This window comes from Polypterus senegalus, chromosome 10 (genome assembly GCF_016835505.1).
Source record: "Polypterus senegalus isolate Bchr_013 chromosome 10, ASM1683550v1, whole genome shotgun sequence".
Classification (NCBI taxonomy): domain Eukaryota; kingdom Metazoa; phylum Chordata; class Cladistia; order Polypteriformes; family Polypteridae; genus Polypterus; species Polypterus senegalus.
The window spans coordinates 37,971,744-37,991,629 of record NC_053163.1 but is presented as its reverse complement, the minus strand read 5'-3'; the positions used below and the strand labels follow the sequence as shown (position 1 = coordinate 37,991,629).

At 37.8% G+C, this 19,886-nt stretch overlaps 1 protein-coding gene across 1 annotated transcript; it reads right to left on the bottom strand.

Annotated features, from left to right (window-relative positions):
* Window positions 1-1,397: 1,397 nt before the first annotated feature.
* On the bottom strand, window positions 1,398-18,051 carry rps4x (ribosomal protein S4 X-linked). Its single transcript, XM_039767596.1, has 7 exons — window positions 18,013-18,051; window positions 11,882-12,160; window positions 10,278-10,458; window positions 10,066-10,163; window positions 9,709-9,880; window positions 6,012-6,169; window positions 1,398-1,561 (listed from the first exon to the last, which is right to left on the bottom strand). The coding sequence occupies exons 1-7, from the start codon at window positions 18,049-18,051 to the stop codon at window positions 1,460-1,462; spliced, it is 1,029 nt and encodes a 342-aa protein (XP_039623530.1). The 3' UTR covers window positions 1,398-1,459.
* Between the last annotated feature and the right edge of the window lie 1,835 nt (window positions 18,052-19,886).

Below are 19,886 nucleotides of genomic sequence, written 5' to 3'. Positions count from 1 at the left end.
ATTTGAGTTATGGTAGTATGAAAGAAAATCGAATCTACCTGCACTCTGGACTCTTAGAGGCCTGTGGGGCTCAAGGTATCTCCCAGGATGCACGTCAGAAGTATGTGTCTCAGACAATGCTGCTTCTGCATGCCAATCAGTCCTCATGTTTGAGCAGTTATGCAAGATTTCCTCTCAAGGTTGTGGAGGGCAGTAAAGTGGTACAAATGTCATACATTACTTATGCCACAGTGTAGCACATCAGGAAGCAGTCTGTTACTTGTCACAAATGTGATGCGAGATGGGAAGTTGACATTCATTACCTTCTGACACAATACAGAGAATTGAGGTGACTGAAGCAGCCCTTTAGGCAAGTTTGAATGTTCACAACCATATCAAACATGTCCGAATTGTGCGCTTCCTTCAGTGATTTATTTACACATGTATATGTTTATTTACAAATGCATGTTACAATACTACTCACTGACAGTGAAATCAGATGGGAGTCCAGCTCTGGCTACTTTTGTTTTATTAATTTTAAAATATGTATTTTAATTGCTACTGTAGTGATACTTGTGAAACAACAGGCAGGTGAGACATCATGAGGGGTGGGGGAGGAGGGCAGATGTGTGCTGAAGGAGCTTAAAAATAAGTGCAATGAACAGCAGTGGACCTGGCAAAGAAAAGAAGGAAACTGGTGCCACATCAAGACCCGGGAGGCCAGCAAAGCCCCTTGAAGAAGAAGGTCATCTCCCAAGGCAGGAGCTGATCAGGCTTCTTTTTTAAATGGACAACAGACCTTTCAAGGACCATTAAACAGCTGCTTGTGTCTGTTCTTCCTGTGCTATACCTCAGGTTGTTTTTATTTTGTAAGGTATATGACAACATTACACATTGTTATCATTGTCAAAACTTAAAACCATTGGTTTTTGAAGGTGTCAGTTAACATGATTTCTGCACAATGCTAACATGTGCATTTTACAAATGTTAAATGACTGAGCAACTAAAAATGCAGAGATAAAAAAAATTTAAACTAAAAAACTACAACTCTTTGCTGCCAACATAAAATAAATTTGTGATGTGATTTAATGTTTGCATGCAGGTATTGCATGATAAGGTTGCCACAGATTAACCATTAAGCAAAATAAGAACATGTTTAGGGAAACAAGGGAAATGTGGCACTAGAGTTTTTACAAAGGTAAGAGAATAAGTAGAAGTTAAGTAAGCAAGCAACAAATAAGCATTATTTTTAAAACATGATCCATGTATATTGAAATACTACACATTTTCAAAGTAAGAATGCTGCTGTGTTGGTACAAATACCATTAGATTATTTTAAAAAATGATATCAATTTCCCCCCGAAAAATAATTTCTCATTGACGTAATACATTTAAACAATGAAATGAAACTCAAACAATACAGGTAAACAATATTTTTTATTCTTTCTTAAATCATTGAAAAATGACTTCTGTGGACTAATTAGCTGGTGCTTTGTTTGGCCGCAAGCCTCTTGTCTCTTTCCTCTGCAATGGTGAGGCGGATACCCTTTCCACGAGGCAGGGAAACCCAACCCTTGTTACCCTGAAATAAAATTTCAACACACATTAGACACAGCTTTGATACCACTGGACATGAAAAGCTAAGATGAATCCAGGAACCAAATGAAAACAGCCATTAACTCAAATGAACTTAATCATTTAAAATATCCACTGACAAAAGTTCAGGAAATAGTTAAATCGGTCTTTAACAAATGCAAAACAAAACCCAAGACTTTGCAATGCAACCAGTTACATTTACATTCATTCAGTTAAACTGCAATTAAACTCGAGCTTTATGAAAGGTTGGAAATTTCAACCAAAGGTTGATAAATCCTAGAAGCTCACAGGCAAAAAAGTATTCACAGTGCATCACTTTTTCCACATTTTGTTATTTTACAGCCTTATTCCAAAATGGATTAAATTCATTTTTTTTCCTCCGAACTCTACACACAACACCCCATAATGATAACCTGAAAAAAGTTTACTTGGTTTTTGCAAATTTATTAAAAATAAAAACATTTGAGAAATCCCATGTACATAAGTATTCACAGCCTTTGCTCAATACTTTGTCGATGCACCTTTGGCAACTACAGCCTCAAGTCTTTTTAAATGTGATGTCACAAGCTTGGCACACCTATCCTTGGCCAGTTTCGTCCATTCCTCTTTGCAGCACCTCTCAAGCTCCATCAGGTTGGATGGGAAGCGTTGGTGCACAGCCATTTTAAGATCTCTCTAGAGATGTTCAATTGGATTCAAGTCTGGGCTCTGGCTGGGCCACTCAAGGACATTCACAGAGTTGTCCTGAAGCCACTCCTTTGATATCTTGGTTGTGTGCTTAGGGTCGTTGAACTGCTGAAAGATGAACCGTCACCCCAGTCTGAGGTCAAGATCGCTCTGGAGCAGGTTTTCATCCAGGATGTCTCTGTACATTGCTGCAGTCATCTTTCCCTTTATCCGGACTAGTCTCCCAGTTCCAGCTACTGAAAAACATCCCCACAGCATGATGCTGCCACCACCATGCTTCACTGTAGGGATGATATTGGCCTGGTGATGAGCAGTGCCTGGTTTCCTCCAAACGTGACGCCTGGCATTCACACCAAAGAGTTCAATCTTTGTCTCATCAGACCAGAGAATTTTGTTTCTCATGGTCAGAGTCCTTCAGGTGCCTTTTGGCAAACTCCAGGTGGGCTGCCATGTGCCTTTTACTAAGGAGTGGCTTCCATCTGGCCAATCCACCACACAGGCCTGATTGTTGGATTGCTGCAGAGATGGTTGTCCTTCTGGAAGGTTCTCCTCTCTCCACAGAGGACCACTGGAGCTCTGACAGAGTGACCATCGGGTTCTAGGTCACCTCCCTGACTAAAGCCCTTTTCCCCTGATCGCTCAGTTTAGATGGCTGGCCAGCTCTAGGAAGAGTCCTGGTGATTTTGAACTTCTTCCACTTACGGATGATGGAGGTCACTGTGCTTATTGGGACCTTCAAAGCAGCAGAAATTTTTCTGTAACCTTTCTCAGATTTGTGCCTCGAGACAATCCTGTCTCGGTCTACAGACAATTCCTTTGACTTCATGCTTGGTTTGTGCTCTGACATGAACTGTCAACTGTGGGACCTTCTATAGACAGGTGTGTGCCTTTCCAAATCATGTCCAATCAACTGAATTTACCACAGGTGGACTCCAATTAAGCTGCAGAAACATCTCAAGGATGATCAGGGGAAACAGGATGTACCCGAGATCAATTTTGAGCTTCATGGCAAAGGCTGTGAATACTTATGTACATGTGCTTTCTCAACGTTTTTATTTTTAATAAAAATTTACAAAAACCCCAAGTAAACTTTTTTCAGGTTATCATTATGGGGTGTTGTGTGTAGAATTCTGAGGAAAAAAATGAATTTATTCATTTTGGAATAAGGCTGCAACATAACAAAATGTGGAAAAAGTGATGCGCTGTGAATATTTTCTGGATGCACTATATATTTTCATTTTGTGTGTGTACACACACAGTATTACAAATAATCAACACTAGAGTTGTAAGTCTTAAAAATAACTGATAAAATTCACCAAGTTATTTATTGGCAATTTTTCAAGCATCACTTGGAGAGGTAAAAACAAAAACAGAAATAAACAAATTGTAAATCTACAAGAAAGAAAATAAAACTTAACTTTACTAACCAGTCATTTTTAACTATGGCACCAATAGCTTACAAAAGAGTTTAAAATATTTTCTGGAAATAGGCTAAATTCTGGACAGATTTGCTTACTATTAAAAGGAATTAAAAAGAAAAAGAGCAGTTATCAGATAATCCCAAAAAGGACATGGCTTTTTGGGTGGGCCTGCCATTAAGTAGATACAAGCTCTAGGTGTGACAGACATCTTTTCATTAATGCTGTAAATGTTCAAGAGAAAAATCTAGGAAAACCTGAACACAATTATTGTAATACAAGAAAGTATTTGCTGGTCATAGGTTTTTACTTCCAAAGCCTCTTAATCTATGTTGTTTTGAAGAACAAAAGGTTTTAAGAGCAGTACTCTTAAAATAAAAACTACATTTAAAAACTATTTTCAGATCAGACAGCCATGAACCACTATCATCCAAATTTCTACCAGATGCTGACAGGTCAAGAGAGGAATTTTAAGCAGAAAACATTTTGCTGCAATAAAGCAAACTTAAATATTACTAAGGAGCCCATGATTTAGTCAAATCACTCTTCATCCTCAAAATTTGAAAATTAAACTATACACCTCCATCTTTTCAGTAAACAAAAAATGAAATCATACTACAAATACAACTTTATTTTAAGTTATATACTTAGCACACGCTTAGTAATGAATTAAAACACTAGAATCTGTGAATGCACCAAATTAAAACTGAAGGTATCTAGGTCAGTCTGTGCAGTGCGACAAAGTGTTACTGCCAGAGCCCTAAAGCCTCTCCCAGTACCTAACCTTGATGAGCTAATGTGACAAGATATTTTAACTGTAAAGATACTGCATGTTTCTATTTTCACATATAAACCATAAGCTAAGGAAACATCAGAGCAATGACTATACAATAACCCAAAGAAAGCTTGAGATATTGGCCCCAATTTCTGCACAAAAGACATTTATCCATGTGTCAAGACCTGATGACTGATTGGCCCTTTTAATGGTACACTTTACTCACATTATAAACACAGTGATCCTGTAAATAAATACAGCTTTAAAAATCAAAGGGGTGGAGAGGAAACTGAACAATTAAGATACAACTGCACCTAAAACACTGTAGAAGGCAACAGTCCTATATGGGAATCAAAGCATCTAAAATCTGAAGCAGAAGAATACATCTTTATAATGTTTACTTAAGCACAAGGCGCATTTCATGACTTCTCGTGAGAGGGGGATGTCAAACTTAAGTTGCTGAGAATGTTGAGAGTATCGGATTACTTGACTAGCAACTACAAGGAACAGTAAATTAAACTTCTTGCAGACTTTTCAGTTCAGTTTCACTTTTCCAGAATTATTGAAGGTTGCCAACAGGCAATGGTTTGCTGCCCAAAAGTGCTGGTGCTTGTAGGAAGGATTTTAAGTTCATCAGCAATCTTGCCCCAATTACTTTCCTTTTCAATCTGTTGTGGTACAACAAACCCAAGACACCAGACAGAGAAGCTGCTCTTCGGCTTGTGCAATACAAAAAAGTCTGTTCCTCCTTTCCCTGGGAGCAAATTATATTCACTTTACTTCTAGGTGAGCACTCATTGGTTGTCAAGTGTTGCATACACGAGCCTGTTCCTATTTTTTAGATTCTGTTGAGATTCAAACCACCAGTCTGACGGTGCTGCTGGGAATGGCAAACTACATGACTGATGTTGTATCAAGTGTGCCACAACCACTTGGACTTGCTGAAATTATGCACATGACTGAACTGACTGAAAAATCACTAGAGAAGTTGTGGAGATGGTATACAGCTACAAGTACTATGGGATTCATATTAATTACAAAATGGGCTAGTATAACAACAATGAAATTATATAAGAAAGAGTAGAGCAGACTTGTTTATATCCTTTAGGAAACCATGTTCCTTTAATGTGGATGGTAACATCATTTACATGTTCTACAACATTATAGCCGGGTGATTTTATATTCTATGGTGGTGCTGGGCCAGTAACATGTCCAAAGACGTGCACCAAATCAATAAGCTAATTAAGATAGCAGGCTCAGCTACATAGAGGGGAGAATAAAGACAAAATTGACAGGCATCATGTACAATTCTGAGCATCCTCTTTATGGCAATATCATCAAGTCCTTTCAAGGAGGTGGTGATGGAGGGAGACTGGCACCCAATGGGTGACATTTATGCCATTCAACAGCAAACCGCAGCAACATTTCATATGCTTTAGTAGGTCAATTAGTTCAACAAATTAGCTAGTTTGCAGCTATTCCACTCACTAGTTCAGGTAGACTTATGACTACTCACTTAATGAAATTCAGAGAGAACAATTAAACTATCACCTCACCTTTCCAATAACAAAGATGTTGGAGAGTCTGGTAGCAAAGGTGTTGCCTGCAGAATCCTTCACATGGACCACATCAAAGGAACCAGGATGTCTCTCCCGGTTGGTGATGACACCAATACGACCCAAGTTGGCACCACCAATAACCATGCAAAGATTGCCTGTAAAAAAAAATTGACCACTTAAAAATTAATTCACAAACTCTAAGAACTCAAAACTTAAATCACATTACAGAACAAACATGGTTCTACAGTAAAGACACTGCTATTATTACTTTAGTGAATGGAGAGATATATAGTCAGTTGAATTAAGGTCACTTACACTAACAGGGATAATGGACCTTAATTTCTCCAGGAAGACAAGGCACAAGTTTCTTTACTTTTACGAAGAGGATTTACCTTACATTTTTATATTGGAACTTGAGCTAAAATTAGTGCAATACATTACACTTTAATCCATTAACTTGCATCTGTTTATTTGAAGATATAATATTGTTTGATATTGTTCTGCTGTATTTCTGATCGGGTAGCACTGGTAGTAAACAAGTAAAATAACACCAAACTACAAACAACTGAAAGTGTTTACATTGAAACTGGTCTTCTTCTAAAATGGTTTGGTTCAAAAATGCTGGTATCTGTAATATACAAATGGAGGAAAAATGTATTCTCAGTTTCCAACTACCTTTATAGTGTTAATTTCCTTTTGTCTAATTATTTATCTCTAATCTGTAAAAACTCATTTGTACATTCTTACTTATACAGTTACATTATGCTCATGCCGAGATTGAAGAAGGTGCTATTTAAGAGAAGGTACCAAATGGTGGACAGTTATACTGGCAGGCAAGAGAACACCAGCCATCTATCAAGAAACACATACCAAATTAGCAGTTAATAAAACACTTAAGGGCACTAAGTACTGAAGCTTACTTGGGAGCATGTTTTTTATTTCTCTAATTGAAGGAGGCATCAACAGGCAGAACAGAGAAGAGCCTAAATTAGGAACAAGCTAAAAGTCAGGTACCCTATAGAAGCCAAAAGCCCAATACACTTAAAACAAGATTCCCAATATATCAACCAAAATATTTTAAAAGTAAATTAACTGCATGGATAAAATCCATGCCCAACAACTTCTAGACTGAGGTGCACGGTGACAGGCCTATTAAGGTTCAAAAAAATCTTTAAAACACCTTTCGTCACATCATACAGACTACGCCACACACAGATATAAACAATACTTTGTTTGAAAGTAACGGGGTCTACTATACACACGGTGGTCACATTGTTACAAGTATGCACAGTTGACTTTATCTGGCATGAAATCATAGAGTACGTATGTCGTCAAAATAAATTAAAATCAGTCCAGTAATTAATTCTATACAATACCCACATTTCATACATCAATCGAAAGGTTTCCAGCAGTAGATTTCAATCAATAAGTCATTTAGACCGAACACCCAGCCAACACGGGAACAAAACCGGACAATACCAACACGGCGATTGTCTGATTTTTTTCCATTTACACATACAACTCCGCAAAACAGCAGTATAAATATACAAAAACACACCATTAATATCAGGTTGTTGTAAGTAAAACGAGCCAATGCATGTGTCACTTCATGGATGCAGCACACATTAATCTCACACAAAGACACAGCATGGTAGATGTGGGGGTTGTTCCTGCTCTGTCAATCATAACATTTCAAACTTCACACCACAGGATAGATGAGATCGTGACGTTTCCGATGACACCCAATGCGGCCGTGTTATTTCAAAAGCTGCTGCCCTACCATCCAAATCAACCTCAGATGCCAAACCATTCGGCAGACATTTCAAGTTTTGTCACATATGATATCACAAACTAACAACGAATATAGACATGTTGTGTATCAAAATTTTCAGCAGATTCTGCTGAATAAAAACTAGCTCAAGCTTGTTATCATGGGATGAAGTGTTATCAATATTAGTGGCTATGCTTGCCAGCTTAGCACTGGTGATCTGGCAATTGCAGTTTGGTCCCTCTGGCTCTGTGGATCATGCCATTGTAAGCTTTATACCTTTGTATAGGTGCGACAGACATTTCCAACGATGTATAACATGTCCACGTTTGAAAAACAGGAATGTGGTAAAGGTGAACAAAATAAAGTTTTTTTTTTTTTGGGGTGTTGGGGCGGAGGTTTGTGTGCACATACGATGAGTGTGTATGTATATATATATATATATATATATATATATATATATATATATATATATATATGATATAAATGAGAAACTGTTATATAAATGTTTTATAATATTTTACACATATTATTTATATTTGAAGTGTGGGCATCCCTAACTGTAAACATTCTGGAGGTGGTTGGATCCCCATGGTGCCAAATACTGCACTTTTCATAGGAACAGCTAACATTTCTGGTAACACCTCAAATGTGAAGAAACTCACTGACACTATTTTATAACAAAAATTTGAAAAATGTCTCAGTGTCTGCCTATGTTTTTTTTTTTTTTTTTTTTACTATTTTGGCCTCGGTTTTTGAGTAAAGGAATGTTTAAATTTGACATAAACAACATCCATCACATTTGAGAAGTTAAACATCAAGTTTTTGTGGAAAAATGACTGTCCTTAATTTATGTATAGCATAATTAGCTATAATTCATTACAACAGCAGCAAACTTATTTTAGAATGCCAGAACTTCACAATTTCAAAACACCTTCTCACCAAATGACAAATTTGAAGCTTTACGGTGTATGTGCAATCACAAGACGTGGCTCAATATTCAAGACCATTCATTGCTTAACCATGATAAATGACATTTTATTGGCTAACTGAACAGATTACAATATGCAAGCATCTGAGGCAGCTAAGGTCCCTTCTTCAAGCAGAGTCTAAAGAAGGGGCCATAACTGCCTCAAAAGCTTGCATATTGTAATCTGTTCAGTTAGCCAATAAAATGTGTCATTTTGCTTTACTTCTTATTGCATCCACAACTGTTAATTGGGTACAACATACTATTAAACCATGAAAGCAATTTTGAATGCCTTTGCTTTCATGCTTGGACCACTGTCCCTTGTACCTCATTCTACACCTCACAGACAGGTATATTACCCCCACCACCACCCCCATATATAAAAGCTCCTTCACTCAATAATTTACTATGCCAAATAAATACTTACTAGGATTGTGAAAAACCCTTCGACTTGAGAAACTGAACCACTAATTTATTCACGGACTGCATGGCAGCACTGTTGTCGTAGCTGCTGCCTTGGCATCAGCAGACTGGATCTATTTAATCGACTAGTCATTGCATGTGTGGTGCTGGTATGTTTGTATCATCTGCTTTTCTTCTCCACTTTCCAATCCGTAAGTTAAAAAATGCTGCAATCATCATGCCCATAATAAAGCTATGCAACACTGTGTTCTACAATAGATGTTTCGTATTCAAGGTATAGCTACCATAAAAGTGAACAAGATATAGTGAGAACTGGCCACAGATATTCATTTATTTGCTGTTTTGCACACAGATCCCACAGGGCATGATTCAGAACTGTGTTTAGCTTCGCCCCACCATTGCCATACAAGAATGGTCATCTGGAACTGCGCTGCTCAGGAATAAAGATTTACCCCAAATCAGATTTGTCCGTACTTGTGACTACTACCTAAACAAAGCAATTTTCTAACAATATATTCAATAAGTTTACATACCTGTGTCAAACTTGATAAATTGTGTTATCTTTCCAGTCTCCAAGTCAATCTGCACTGTATCATTAACCTTGATGAGAGGATCTGGATAGCGGATTGTGCGGGCATCATGAGTTACAAGGTGAGGAATTCCCTTGGTGCCAACAAAGATTTTTCTTACTTTGCAAAGCTTGTACTGAAAGAGATAGAGTGAGAGAGAATTTGACTTAAAGTGGTGCACTGTTCAAATACCAAAAGTAGGCCTTAAGAAGCAGAGGGGAAAAAAGTATAGTTTTGGTAGACATTTGTACTAGCCACAAATCCTTAAACTACTAAAATAAAAAATTTAATTGGTCACAAGGGAATAAAGCATCTACTGACCTTTGCTTCCTCAGGAGTAATGCGATGCACTGTGAAGCGTCCTTTGATATCATAGATTAGTCGGAAATGCTCACCTGTCTTCTCAATGCTAATCACATCTAAGGTAAATAAAGATTACAATCAATTCCATTATAATTTTTTTTAACATCTAACAATTAAAAATGTGGTGTGCCAACCGTATAAAATAGATTAAACAATTCAAGACTACTTACCCATAAACCCAGCAGGATAGGTTATGTCGGTGCGTACTTTGCCATCAATCTTGATGAACCTCTGCATACAAATCTTTTTGACTTCGTCTCCAGTTAGGGCATATTTCAGCCGATTCCTTAGGAAAATAATGAGTGGAAGGCATTCCCTTAGCTTGTGTGGACCAGTAGATGGACGAGGAGCCTGGAACATTACAGAAAAATTAAAAACTGAAAATTTGATCAAAACATTGTGCACATATGTAAGCAATTCCATGAATCAAATTTGGATGGTACAACTAGTTTTTTTTATATAAATTGTGGGTAACAGTGAAGTTAATCCTGGCATCTAAACTATTTAAATTACATATTTGCTGAATGAGTACCAACTTCTCATAGTGATAAGCAGGAATGTTATGGGGGGTGAAAAAAAAAAAAGAAGCTAATTTTAAACTTTACAGTTTGTGTTTCCACTACACAAAAGCACCAGGCATGCAAAACAAATAGGCATGTTAGACAATTCCTAAACGCAATGGGATAAAAGTTGCTTCTTGTACTGTGGGGAGAAGAGGTTAACTAACAGGGGTGGAAGTTTCTCAAAAGATGTGGAAAAATTGCAGATATTCTGCATCAGGAGTTTATTTCAATTCAGCGTAAAGGCGAACAATTCTGAGTGATCTATATTACCATAGCTGAATAACAAGGTATTTACATCAGTGCCCAAAAGTGTGTATATAATGCCATTATATCCACTCACAAGGAGTACAAAATAAAGAAAACTTTTTAGTAACAATTGTTGCGAACCCAACACAGAGTCCGTATGCTAAATGGTTGGCTTTACTGAAAGGGGAATGGTCTTCATTAAGCACTTCTATATGGTGTTGTCACCTAGTAAAATATTTCTTCACAGTAATGTACCAAACTAGTACAAGCAATTCAACAACTGTTAAACTATTTCCAAAATTAAACCCGGAAACCTTTGAAGGCAACGTGGAAGTCATTTTCCACAGATTAATCTTCTATGCAGATTTTGTTTGCAAACACAAATGCACTAAACTGTCAGTTTCCACACATGCTCTAACGACTTGGTTTTGACATTGTGTAAAATGCTACATTTACAAATTATTACATACATATCAGAGCTAATATTACTGTCTTGTTCAGTATTGTCGCTGAAAAGCCACCGTCTCAGACTTTTACCAGCCACTATTTTCAAGGTCTTCATTAAATTGAGACTCCTTAATTATGTGGAAATGGCTCCAAATATACACAAGGTAAAAAAAACTGTAAACATTTACACACGCTGTGATTTATGCAGCCAAACTGTCATTTAAATACTTAAACTTCTGACGTGCATACGCTTTAACTTTTACCTATTAATTTGTTTATTCTAATAACATTACTACTACATGGAATTGCAAAGCCTTAACACGATATCATAATTTCTACTCTGTCGAATTATAATCTCACAATACATGTTAAAAAAACCCAAAACATTCTTGATGTACACATACATTCACACGAAGCACAGTAATAGCACATAAAAAGCTGAATCTGAAAAAGAAAAAATATATAGCAACGCATAAAACAAATTGCAACATATGAAAAGTGAAACTTTATACACTTACAAACACTCCTGTCAATTTATCAAGCATCCAGTGCTTGGGCGCCGCTACGCGCTTCAGGTGCTTCTTCGGTCCTCTGGCCTGGTGGTAGAAAGAAAAAAAAATACTCAGTATAAAAAATCGTCTCAGTTTAAAACCAAGCCCCCGGACATTTGTGTTTTTATAACTGCAATGCCCAGGTTGCCATTTAAAATCACGTTTCTCCCATGCGCAGGACTTCAAACCATTAATGTAAATCCATCCACATAATGGAGGCCGCCGAAGTGTAAAAACCACGTATAACTACATTTTCTTAAAGCAAACAAAACCTAAATGGTGCGAAGTAACATTACAACATTTAGAAAATCATGTTAATGCATTAGTTTGAAAGGTAACAAATTGTTTTGTGACACTATTGGCGATTCGCGTTCGATCCAGCCAGGATACGATTCATCGAATATTTTAAAATATATACAAGTCAAATATTAAAGAAATAAGTATGAAAATAATCTTCATTGATTCAAGGTTAAAATTCCGCTTTCAGAACATGGCATAAGCAGAATTATGAAAAGGATGAATATAGATTACGTGATTGTAGACAACATAAAGTATGCTCACCATGGCGGTGTCTAAAAGGAAAAGGACCTCCGCCTTCGTCAGAAGCGCAGATAACGAGACACAGCCGGGAGCGCACTAGATTGTCGCTCTCACGAGCGTGGATTTTTTTTTCAAACTGCTGACACCTACTGGTTGGAGTAAGAACTGAGCCTAAAGAATGAAAGCGAATTCTTTTTTTCCCCCAGCATACTAAAATCTCTTCTTTTTTACAGTAATATCGTCCCCGGTGCATACTGATACTGACGTTAATTCTTTTATTTTCCTAAACATTCAGTGTATATCTACTTTTCCAATCTGTTCTATTTTTTTTTTTCTTTTTTCTTTGTACCATAGATAGTTTTTCCTGAAGAAGGGGCCTGAGTTGCCTCGAAAGCTTGCATATTGTAATCTTTTTAATTATCCAATAAAAGGTGTCATCTTGGTTGACTTTAAACTAGTAAGTTGACAAAGTTAGCAAAAGACATATACTGTATAACACTTGGTGTATCGCAGATGACAACAACGAATCAATTTTTGCATACAGGAAGAGTTGTGTACACAAAACACAGAACGATTAGCTTATGAGACATGCGACAAAAATAATTTTACATGTGTTATTATCTATCTGTACGTTTAAAATTCAATGTATGTATGTGTGTGTATATTGTATGTATGTTTCAGCATCACGTCCGAACGGCTGGAGCGATTTTCATGAAACTTGGTACACATGTTTGTCAATGGTCGACTAAAAATACTGTAGGGTGAAATCAGCCGTAACCCACCCCTTCTGGGTAGTGTGGTGGGTGATCTTGAGGTCTTGTGTGCATGTTATTCAGTTGACACTCGGAATGACCACCAGAGGGGGAAGTGGAGGTGACTGACAGCATTCTTTATGTTTGAGCAGCAGGGCGCTTCTGTTACTTTTGAAATTAAATAGAGTTGGCCGGTTCTGAGCGTCAACGGGATGATAACATAAATACAAGACCGCAAGACAAGCACATTACTGAGTGTTCATTGTTTGTTAATTTATTTTGATTTTTAAAGTTGTGTTTTCTTTAAATATATTTTTCTTAAAACAATTACAAAAAACAGTTTATTTTCTTCCTGGGCAAAGTCGGGTATTTCAGCTATGTTAGCTAGTTTACAATAAGTATGAAAGTGAGGGCAGAGTTAACAGAGGAACAGTATGGTTTTGTGGAAAGGAAATGCTATATTTGTATTTAGGATGCTGAGTGAACATCGAATAGAAATACAGTACTGAAGAACTTGTTTGTTTGCTTTATTGACTACTAGCTGAAATACCCAGCGTTGCCTGGGAGGAAAATAAAGTGTTTTTTTAATTAATTGTTTGAGAAAAACATAGTTAAAAAAACACATTTTAAAAATAAAAATAAATTAACAAACAATAAAGATTCACTAATGTGTTTTTCTTGCGGTCTTGTATGTATGTTATCATCTAGTTGACGCTCGGAACCGGCCAACTATTTAATTTGAAAAGTAACAGGGGCGCGGTGCTGCTCAAACATAAAGAATGCTGGCATTCCCGTGCTAAATACTAAATAACAGCACGGGATCATAGAAAGTATTGAAATCGTCAGAACTACTCTGGGCATCTCTCTGCTATGAGGATTCATGTTGCTGATGTGCTCGTATCGTTTGTGTATTAGCAGCTAAGCGACTGTCTTTCTTAGGAGGTTTCCTTTTGCCGGTGTGCTGGCCTCGCTTGTGTATCATCGGAGCTGGAGTCGTCACCCCAACTCTACGTCTGACTCACACACACTTGCACGCGTAGATCTCTATTTAATTTGAAAAGTAACAGGGGCCCGGTGGCGCTCAGACATAAAGAATGCTGGCAGTCGCCTCCACGTCGCCCTCTGCTGGTCATTCTGAGTGTCAACTGAATGATAACATGCAAACAAGACTGTAAGATCACCCCCCGCCCTACCCAGAAGGGAGTGGGTTACAGCTGATTTTACCCTACAGTATTTTTAGTCGACCATTGAGAAATATGTGTACCAAGTTTCATGAAAATCGCTCCAGCCGTTCGGACGTGATGCTGGAACATACATACAGGCACAAATGGACTTTTATATATAATATACACATATTGTCAGGGATACCAGGGGCAACGACCCGGCCAGGACACCTTGAGGGACCGGAAGAGGGTCTACGCCCACCCTGCATCCTGGATCACGTGGGGGCTGCCATCCTGGTTGCATTGGGTGCCCCAATGCCTTGGGGATCCTGGACCTCAGCACTTCCGCCACACCAGGAAGTGCTGGGGAAAGAAGAGAAGGGACACCCGGAGAGCTTCCGGGAGAACAGCTGGCATTTCCGCCACATTGGGGCGTGTCCAGGGAGGAATGCCGGGAAACACCTGGAGCTCATCCGGGATGAGATAAAAGGGGCCGTCTCCCTTCATTTGAGGCTGGAGTCAGGTGGAAGCAGGACAAAGCAGGAGAGAGAGTGGAGGCGGCCCGAAGAGGAAGGCATTGTGTGGCCAGGACTGTGTTTGGGGTTCGTGTGTGCACTTGAAACTTGTAAATAATAGTGTAAATAAATGTGTGGTGGTGTTTAACAACATGTCCGCCTGTCTGTGTCCGGGCTGCGTCCACAATATATATATACAGTATATACAGTATGTATATATATATATATATATATATATATATATATATAAATCAGAAAGCTGCTGACAATGGCAAACATAATGAGCATTTTGTAATGCTGAATGATTTGGACACTGAAGGAGAATCTCCAATGGAAACAAACATCAGCAATCAAAAAGGGTAAATCAAGATCTTTAAAAGAAATACAGAGATATGTGCTGTCACCAGAGTTGTTTAATTATTATACAGAAAAGATATTTAATACATTTACAGAGCTGCGTGGCATTAAGGTAGGAGGATGAAATATCAAAGGTGTAAGATTTGCAGATGATACCACATTGATTGAAGATACACAGGATCTTCAACAACTGCTAGAATGCATAGTGGAAGAGAGTCAAAGGAAATGACTAAGGTTAAATATCAAAACGACATGATAATACCAAAGAGATCATCAAGTCCCAAATACACCTGCCTACGAGTTTTTTTAATGTGGACTTACACGCACAAATCACCTTGAAAGTATCCATCCACTTATTCAGTTTCAAACCTATATAATCCAATTCGCAAGACCAGAGTCATTATTCCTGACAGTACCGAGCATAAGGCAGGAAGCCAGCCCATCACACAGCAAACTCAGGCACATGAACACTAACTCATAAAGAGACATTCATTCTTGGTCTTGACAAACTTATCCAGTCTGCATATTTTTGGGATGTAAGATAAAACCGTTTAAGAGAGAATGTGCCAGTTCCACCCAGACAGTGATTGAGCTAAAGCTGCAGCTGGAACAGTGTTAACCATTGTTTCACCAAAATCATCTTAACTGTCTCCTTACCGCGAGGCAGCAGTGCTACTGTGCAGAAGTCTGCGTTTTTCAGTGGTGATACAAACACCAGAGGGGTGTGCGCTGTGCAAACTGAGACAGCTGCAGCTGTATGGTGGGCCGTTTTAACATTTAATACATTTTCCTTGATATCAGCAGTTACAACACTGATATCGTCAGTTTTAAATATGATATCAAGAGTTAAGTACTTGATATCTAATTTAAAAAATTTGACATTAACAATTGGAAATTTGATATCACTCATTTAAAATATGATATCGGTCTTTCCAATTTTGATATTAGCATTTTGAAACTTGATATCAAAAAAAAGAACTCATGCTGATTGTAAACTCTCATATCACATTTTGTCATTTTGATTATGAAATTTGAAATCAAGTTTACAAAATTTGATACCCTAACACTAACACTGAGGACTTTCAGCCAACAAATTATTCAGCAGAAGTGTGTCAAGAAACTCCTCAGGCTCTTCTTTACCAGTGACAAAATACCTGTATAGTGTCTCACTGTGACTGTGGCTGTAAATGCCAAGTCAGAAGTCTTCTTTCTATCTATCTATCTATCTATCTATCTATCTATCTATCTATCTATCTATCTATCTATCTATCTATCTATCTATAAGAAAAAAGCTCAAAAAGCAAGACTTCTAATAAAAATATGATGAATAAAAACCTTGCTGAAAGTCAACATGTTTGACATGCCTACAGCATGTGACTGAGTGGCGGGGCATCACATACACTGGGCCTGTACATGAATTTATCACTTTTATAAGGAATTCAGGAAATTGTGTCAAAAAATTAAAAATGTGGCAGTCCAAGCAAATTAGGAAACAAATCTTATGTTTAACAAACTGTATTACACAACAGTAAAATAACTAAAGCTTTAAAATTGATAAAAATAGGACAAAACAGACTAGAACATTTACAACATCTGCTAAAATAAAATCAAGCTTTTGTTATCAAAATGTGTTCATACAAAGGTTGCAAGCCTTCAGAAATGCCTACATAAATTACTATAGTCGTGTAGACCATGAATGCAATACACTGTGTAGCCTGGAAACATTCAACCCATAATGCAGCACGTTGTTGTGTGTCTCCCCTCCAACTCGACAGTCAGTCGCAGGCTTCAGCAATCCCCTTCTAGTGGTTTTCTTTTTTGTGGCAGCACATGCCAATACATTGTACCGGCATCTCGACCACGATAGCTGATCGTGGCATTGACAAAAAATTAAATGGTTCTATAATCAATTGTATGCAGAGTCTTAGCTGTATTCCAGTCTCATAAAGTGAGTGAGAATGTGGGTTTTCACAAATTAATCTAATTGTTACTTCAATGAGAGCCTCCTTGCTGACAAACATCATCTCAGCACTTCTCTTCATATTATTGGTTGGCCCTCCACTCACACGCTTCAGTTCTGCAGATTCATGGCTGCTGCAAGGGTGACGATCAGCAATTGACTCTCAAAGCAAAGAATAAATTAGAAAGAATGCATTTGATGAAAACATACAAAAAGTACGCAATTTTCGTTAAAACTCAGATTAAGCATTGATTGCTTTGCAGAATTGCATAACAACTGTTTTTTGTAGAATGTAGAGCTCCTTATTAACCTGCACTTAATATTCTTCAATTTCGGAAATTCTGCGTTTGTAATTTTAAACTATCAAGTACAATATACAATAAAGTACAATATATAATATTAGCTGTGTAAGCCTGTACTGTAAAAAGCCTAAGGTCCTAGAAACTATTGAAATCATTAGAAAAAAAACAGAAATGTAGAGATGTCAGGTAATTGAAAGGAACTACTCTGGGTGTCTCTCTCCTAGGAGGATTCGTTTTGCAGACGTGCTAACCTGTGTATTAGCGATGGGAGCAAAAGTAATAGGGATACCGTTTTGCCGATGTTATCAGCTAAGCGACTTTGTTTTTCTTCTGAGGTTTTGTTTTACTGACGTGCTGGCCTCACTTGTGTTATTAGCGGCTAAGAGAGTTTTCTGTTTCGTCGCAGGTGGAGCCCTTACCCCGACTCCACCTCTCACTTCTTGGCCAGACAGACACACACTTCCACGCATAGATATTTATATATAAGACAAGTACAATATATAACAAACCTTTCTTTCTTTTCTCCCCAGAGTGGACGTGTAGGACATTTTTGCGAAAACTTCTCCCCCTTTAGAAGTTATTTTGCTCTTTTTCACTTTATGCATGAGCAAAGGTGAGTGTTTAAAGCATGTTGGAGTCGTGGAGCAGCGAGATAATAATGAAAAGAAACTTTGCTATGTTGACTATATGATTTTCTTAGGCTAGCTAACTGCTATATGTCCCATTTTTTCATAGTTTAAACAATAAAAAAATGCATTTCGATCATAGATTGCTGTTATAAATGTATTAAGTTATACATTTTTTTTCAGGCTGTTTCTTCTTCTGTTTTTCCAGTATGTTGAAGTATGAATTTAGTTTTGTGGACCAATTAAACGCTTCCAGGTGTGATGTCCTTACTGCCTCAGAATGGAGCGCTCAGAAGAAAAAAACACACAGTTCATTATAGCGACCGTGGTACAAGTAATCCTGTTTATGCACGTCCACGTTACACGATGTAAAGAAATCTCACATTTTAATAACTTAATGCAGTTATGCAAATTGGTTTAATGGAGTTTGCTTATAATTTCCAAAATGTATGTTTGTGGAGGGCATGGGCTTGGGGTTTAAGTAATCTGTTAAAACCTACGTAAATATGGGGAGAAAAAGCACATGTAATAAAAATAACTATGTAGCTAGGACTTGAACTTAGGAGTCTGGAAGTGAGAGGCAACAGCACTAGCCACCATCAGCCACAATGTTATTTTCAATCAGTTAGTGATTTTTTTATTCACATATGTGACAATAAATTTGAACTTGAAAGCTGGTGATGTACTAGATGTACATTTTAAAAAAATATATTATCTTGTGTTAATTTGCTAATGCTGACAATATTGATTTATTTTCCAAACCCTTAAAGTGTATTTTTCTGTAAATTCTTAAAATAAAATTTGAATAACAAAAATTATAATAATATTCTGTTGTGATATAATACAATCATTATTTCAAAATAACACTATTTTTTAAGGAAAAAAGTCTCTGCTATTGTCTCTAAACCGAATAATACTCTGCTTTTAACTTAAATAGGGCTGTCTCCATAGTACATATCATTTATAACATTATATCTAATAATATTTATAATCAGAAACATTTATCTCACAAATGTTTGCAAATAACAGAATGAAATACTCTATTTACCACCGCAAATTTCTGTTCTGGAAAAAACTGCTCATGATATGCGCTGAATGAAAACCCCCTTCAAACTGCAAACTACTGTACAACAAACGTGTGTCAGGTCAGGTTGGGGAGCATACACTGGTATAGTGTGTTGCTGCACCCACCAGACGACGAAACAGCTTAGGATCCTGATTGGCAACTCCCCCACTCCCACGCTCTAGAAATGACCCTCTATCTGTCGCAGCCAGGTGTCATGTGGGTGTACCCTTGGCCTGGTCCAGCCGCTCAGGTCTTCGAGAATGAGGATCCTGCAAGCATCACCCTTGGGGAATCGCAGCACATGGCTGTAGTGTCGTAACTGGCTCTCCCACACAATGCAGGTAATGTGCCTCATTTGGGACTCTGTGAGCAACCGCTCATTCGACACAAAGTCAAACCAACGGTATCCAAGGATTCTCTGAAGAGACACAGTACGGAAAGAGTTCAGTCTTTGCCTCAGATCACTGGATAGGATCCATGTCTCACAACCATATAGCAAGACAGGAAGGAGAAGGACTCTAAAGACTTGGACCTTTGTCCTTTTGCATATATATCGGAAGCGCCACACATCCCTTTCCAGTGACCTCATGACCTCCTATGCTCTCCCAATCCGTCTACTGATTTCATAGGAAGAGTCACCAGAGCCTCTGCTGAGGTAAGTAAACCTCTCGACAAGGTCAACACACCCTCC

Bases quoted from the DNA above. Each gene is read 5' to 3' on its own strand.
- rps4x (XM_039767596.1), bottom strand. From the start codon at position 18,051: ATGTCCTACACGTCCACTCTGGGGAGAAAAGAAAGAAAG. The intron at 10,164-10,277 runs GTAAGTAGTCTT...TATTTACCTTAG, and splicing joins CTATCCTGCTGGGTTTATGG to ATGTGATTAGCATTGAGAAG. The intron at 1,562-6,011 runs GTGAGGTGATAG...ATTTTATTTCAG, and splicing joins ACATCTTTGTTATTGGAAAG to GGTAACAAGGGTTGGGTTTC.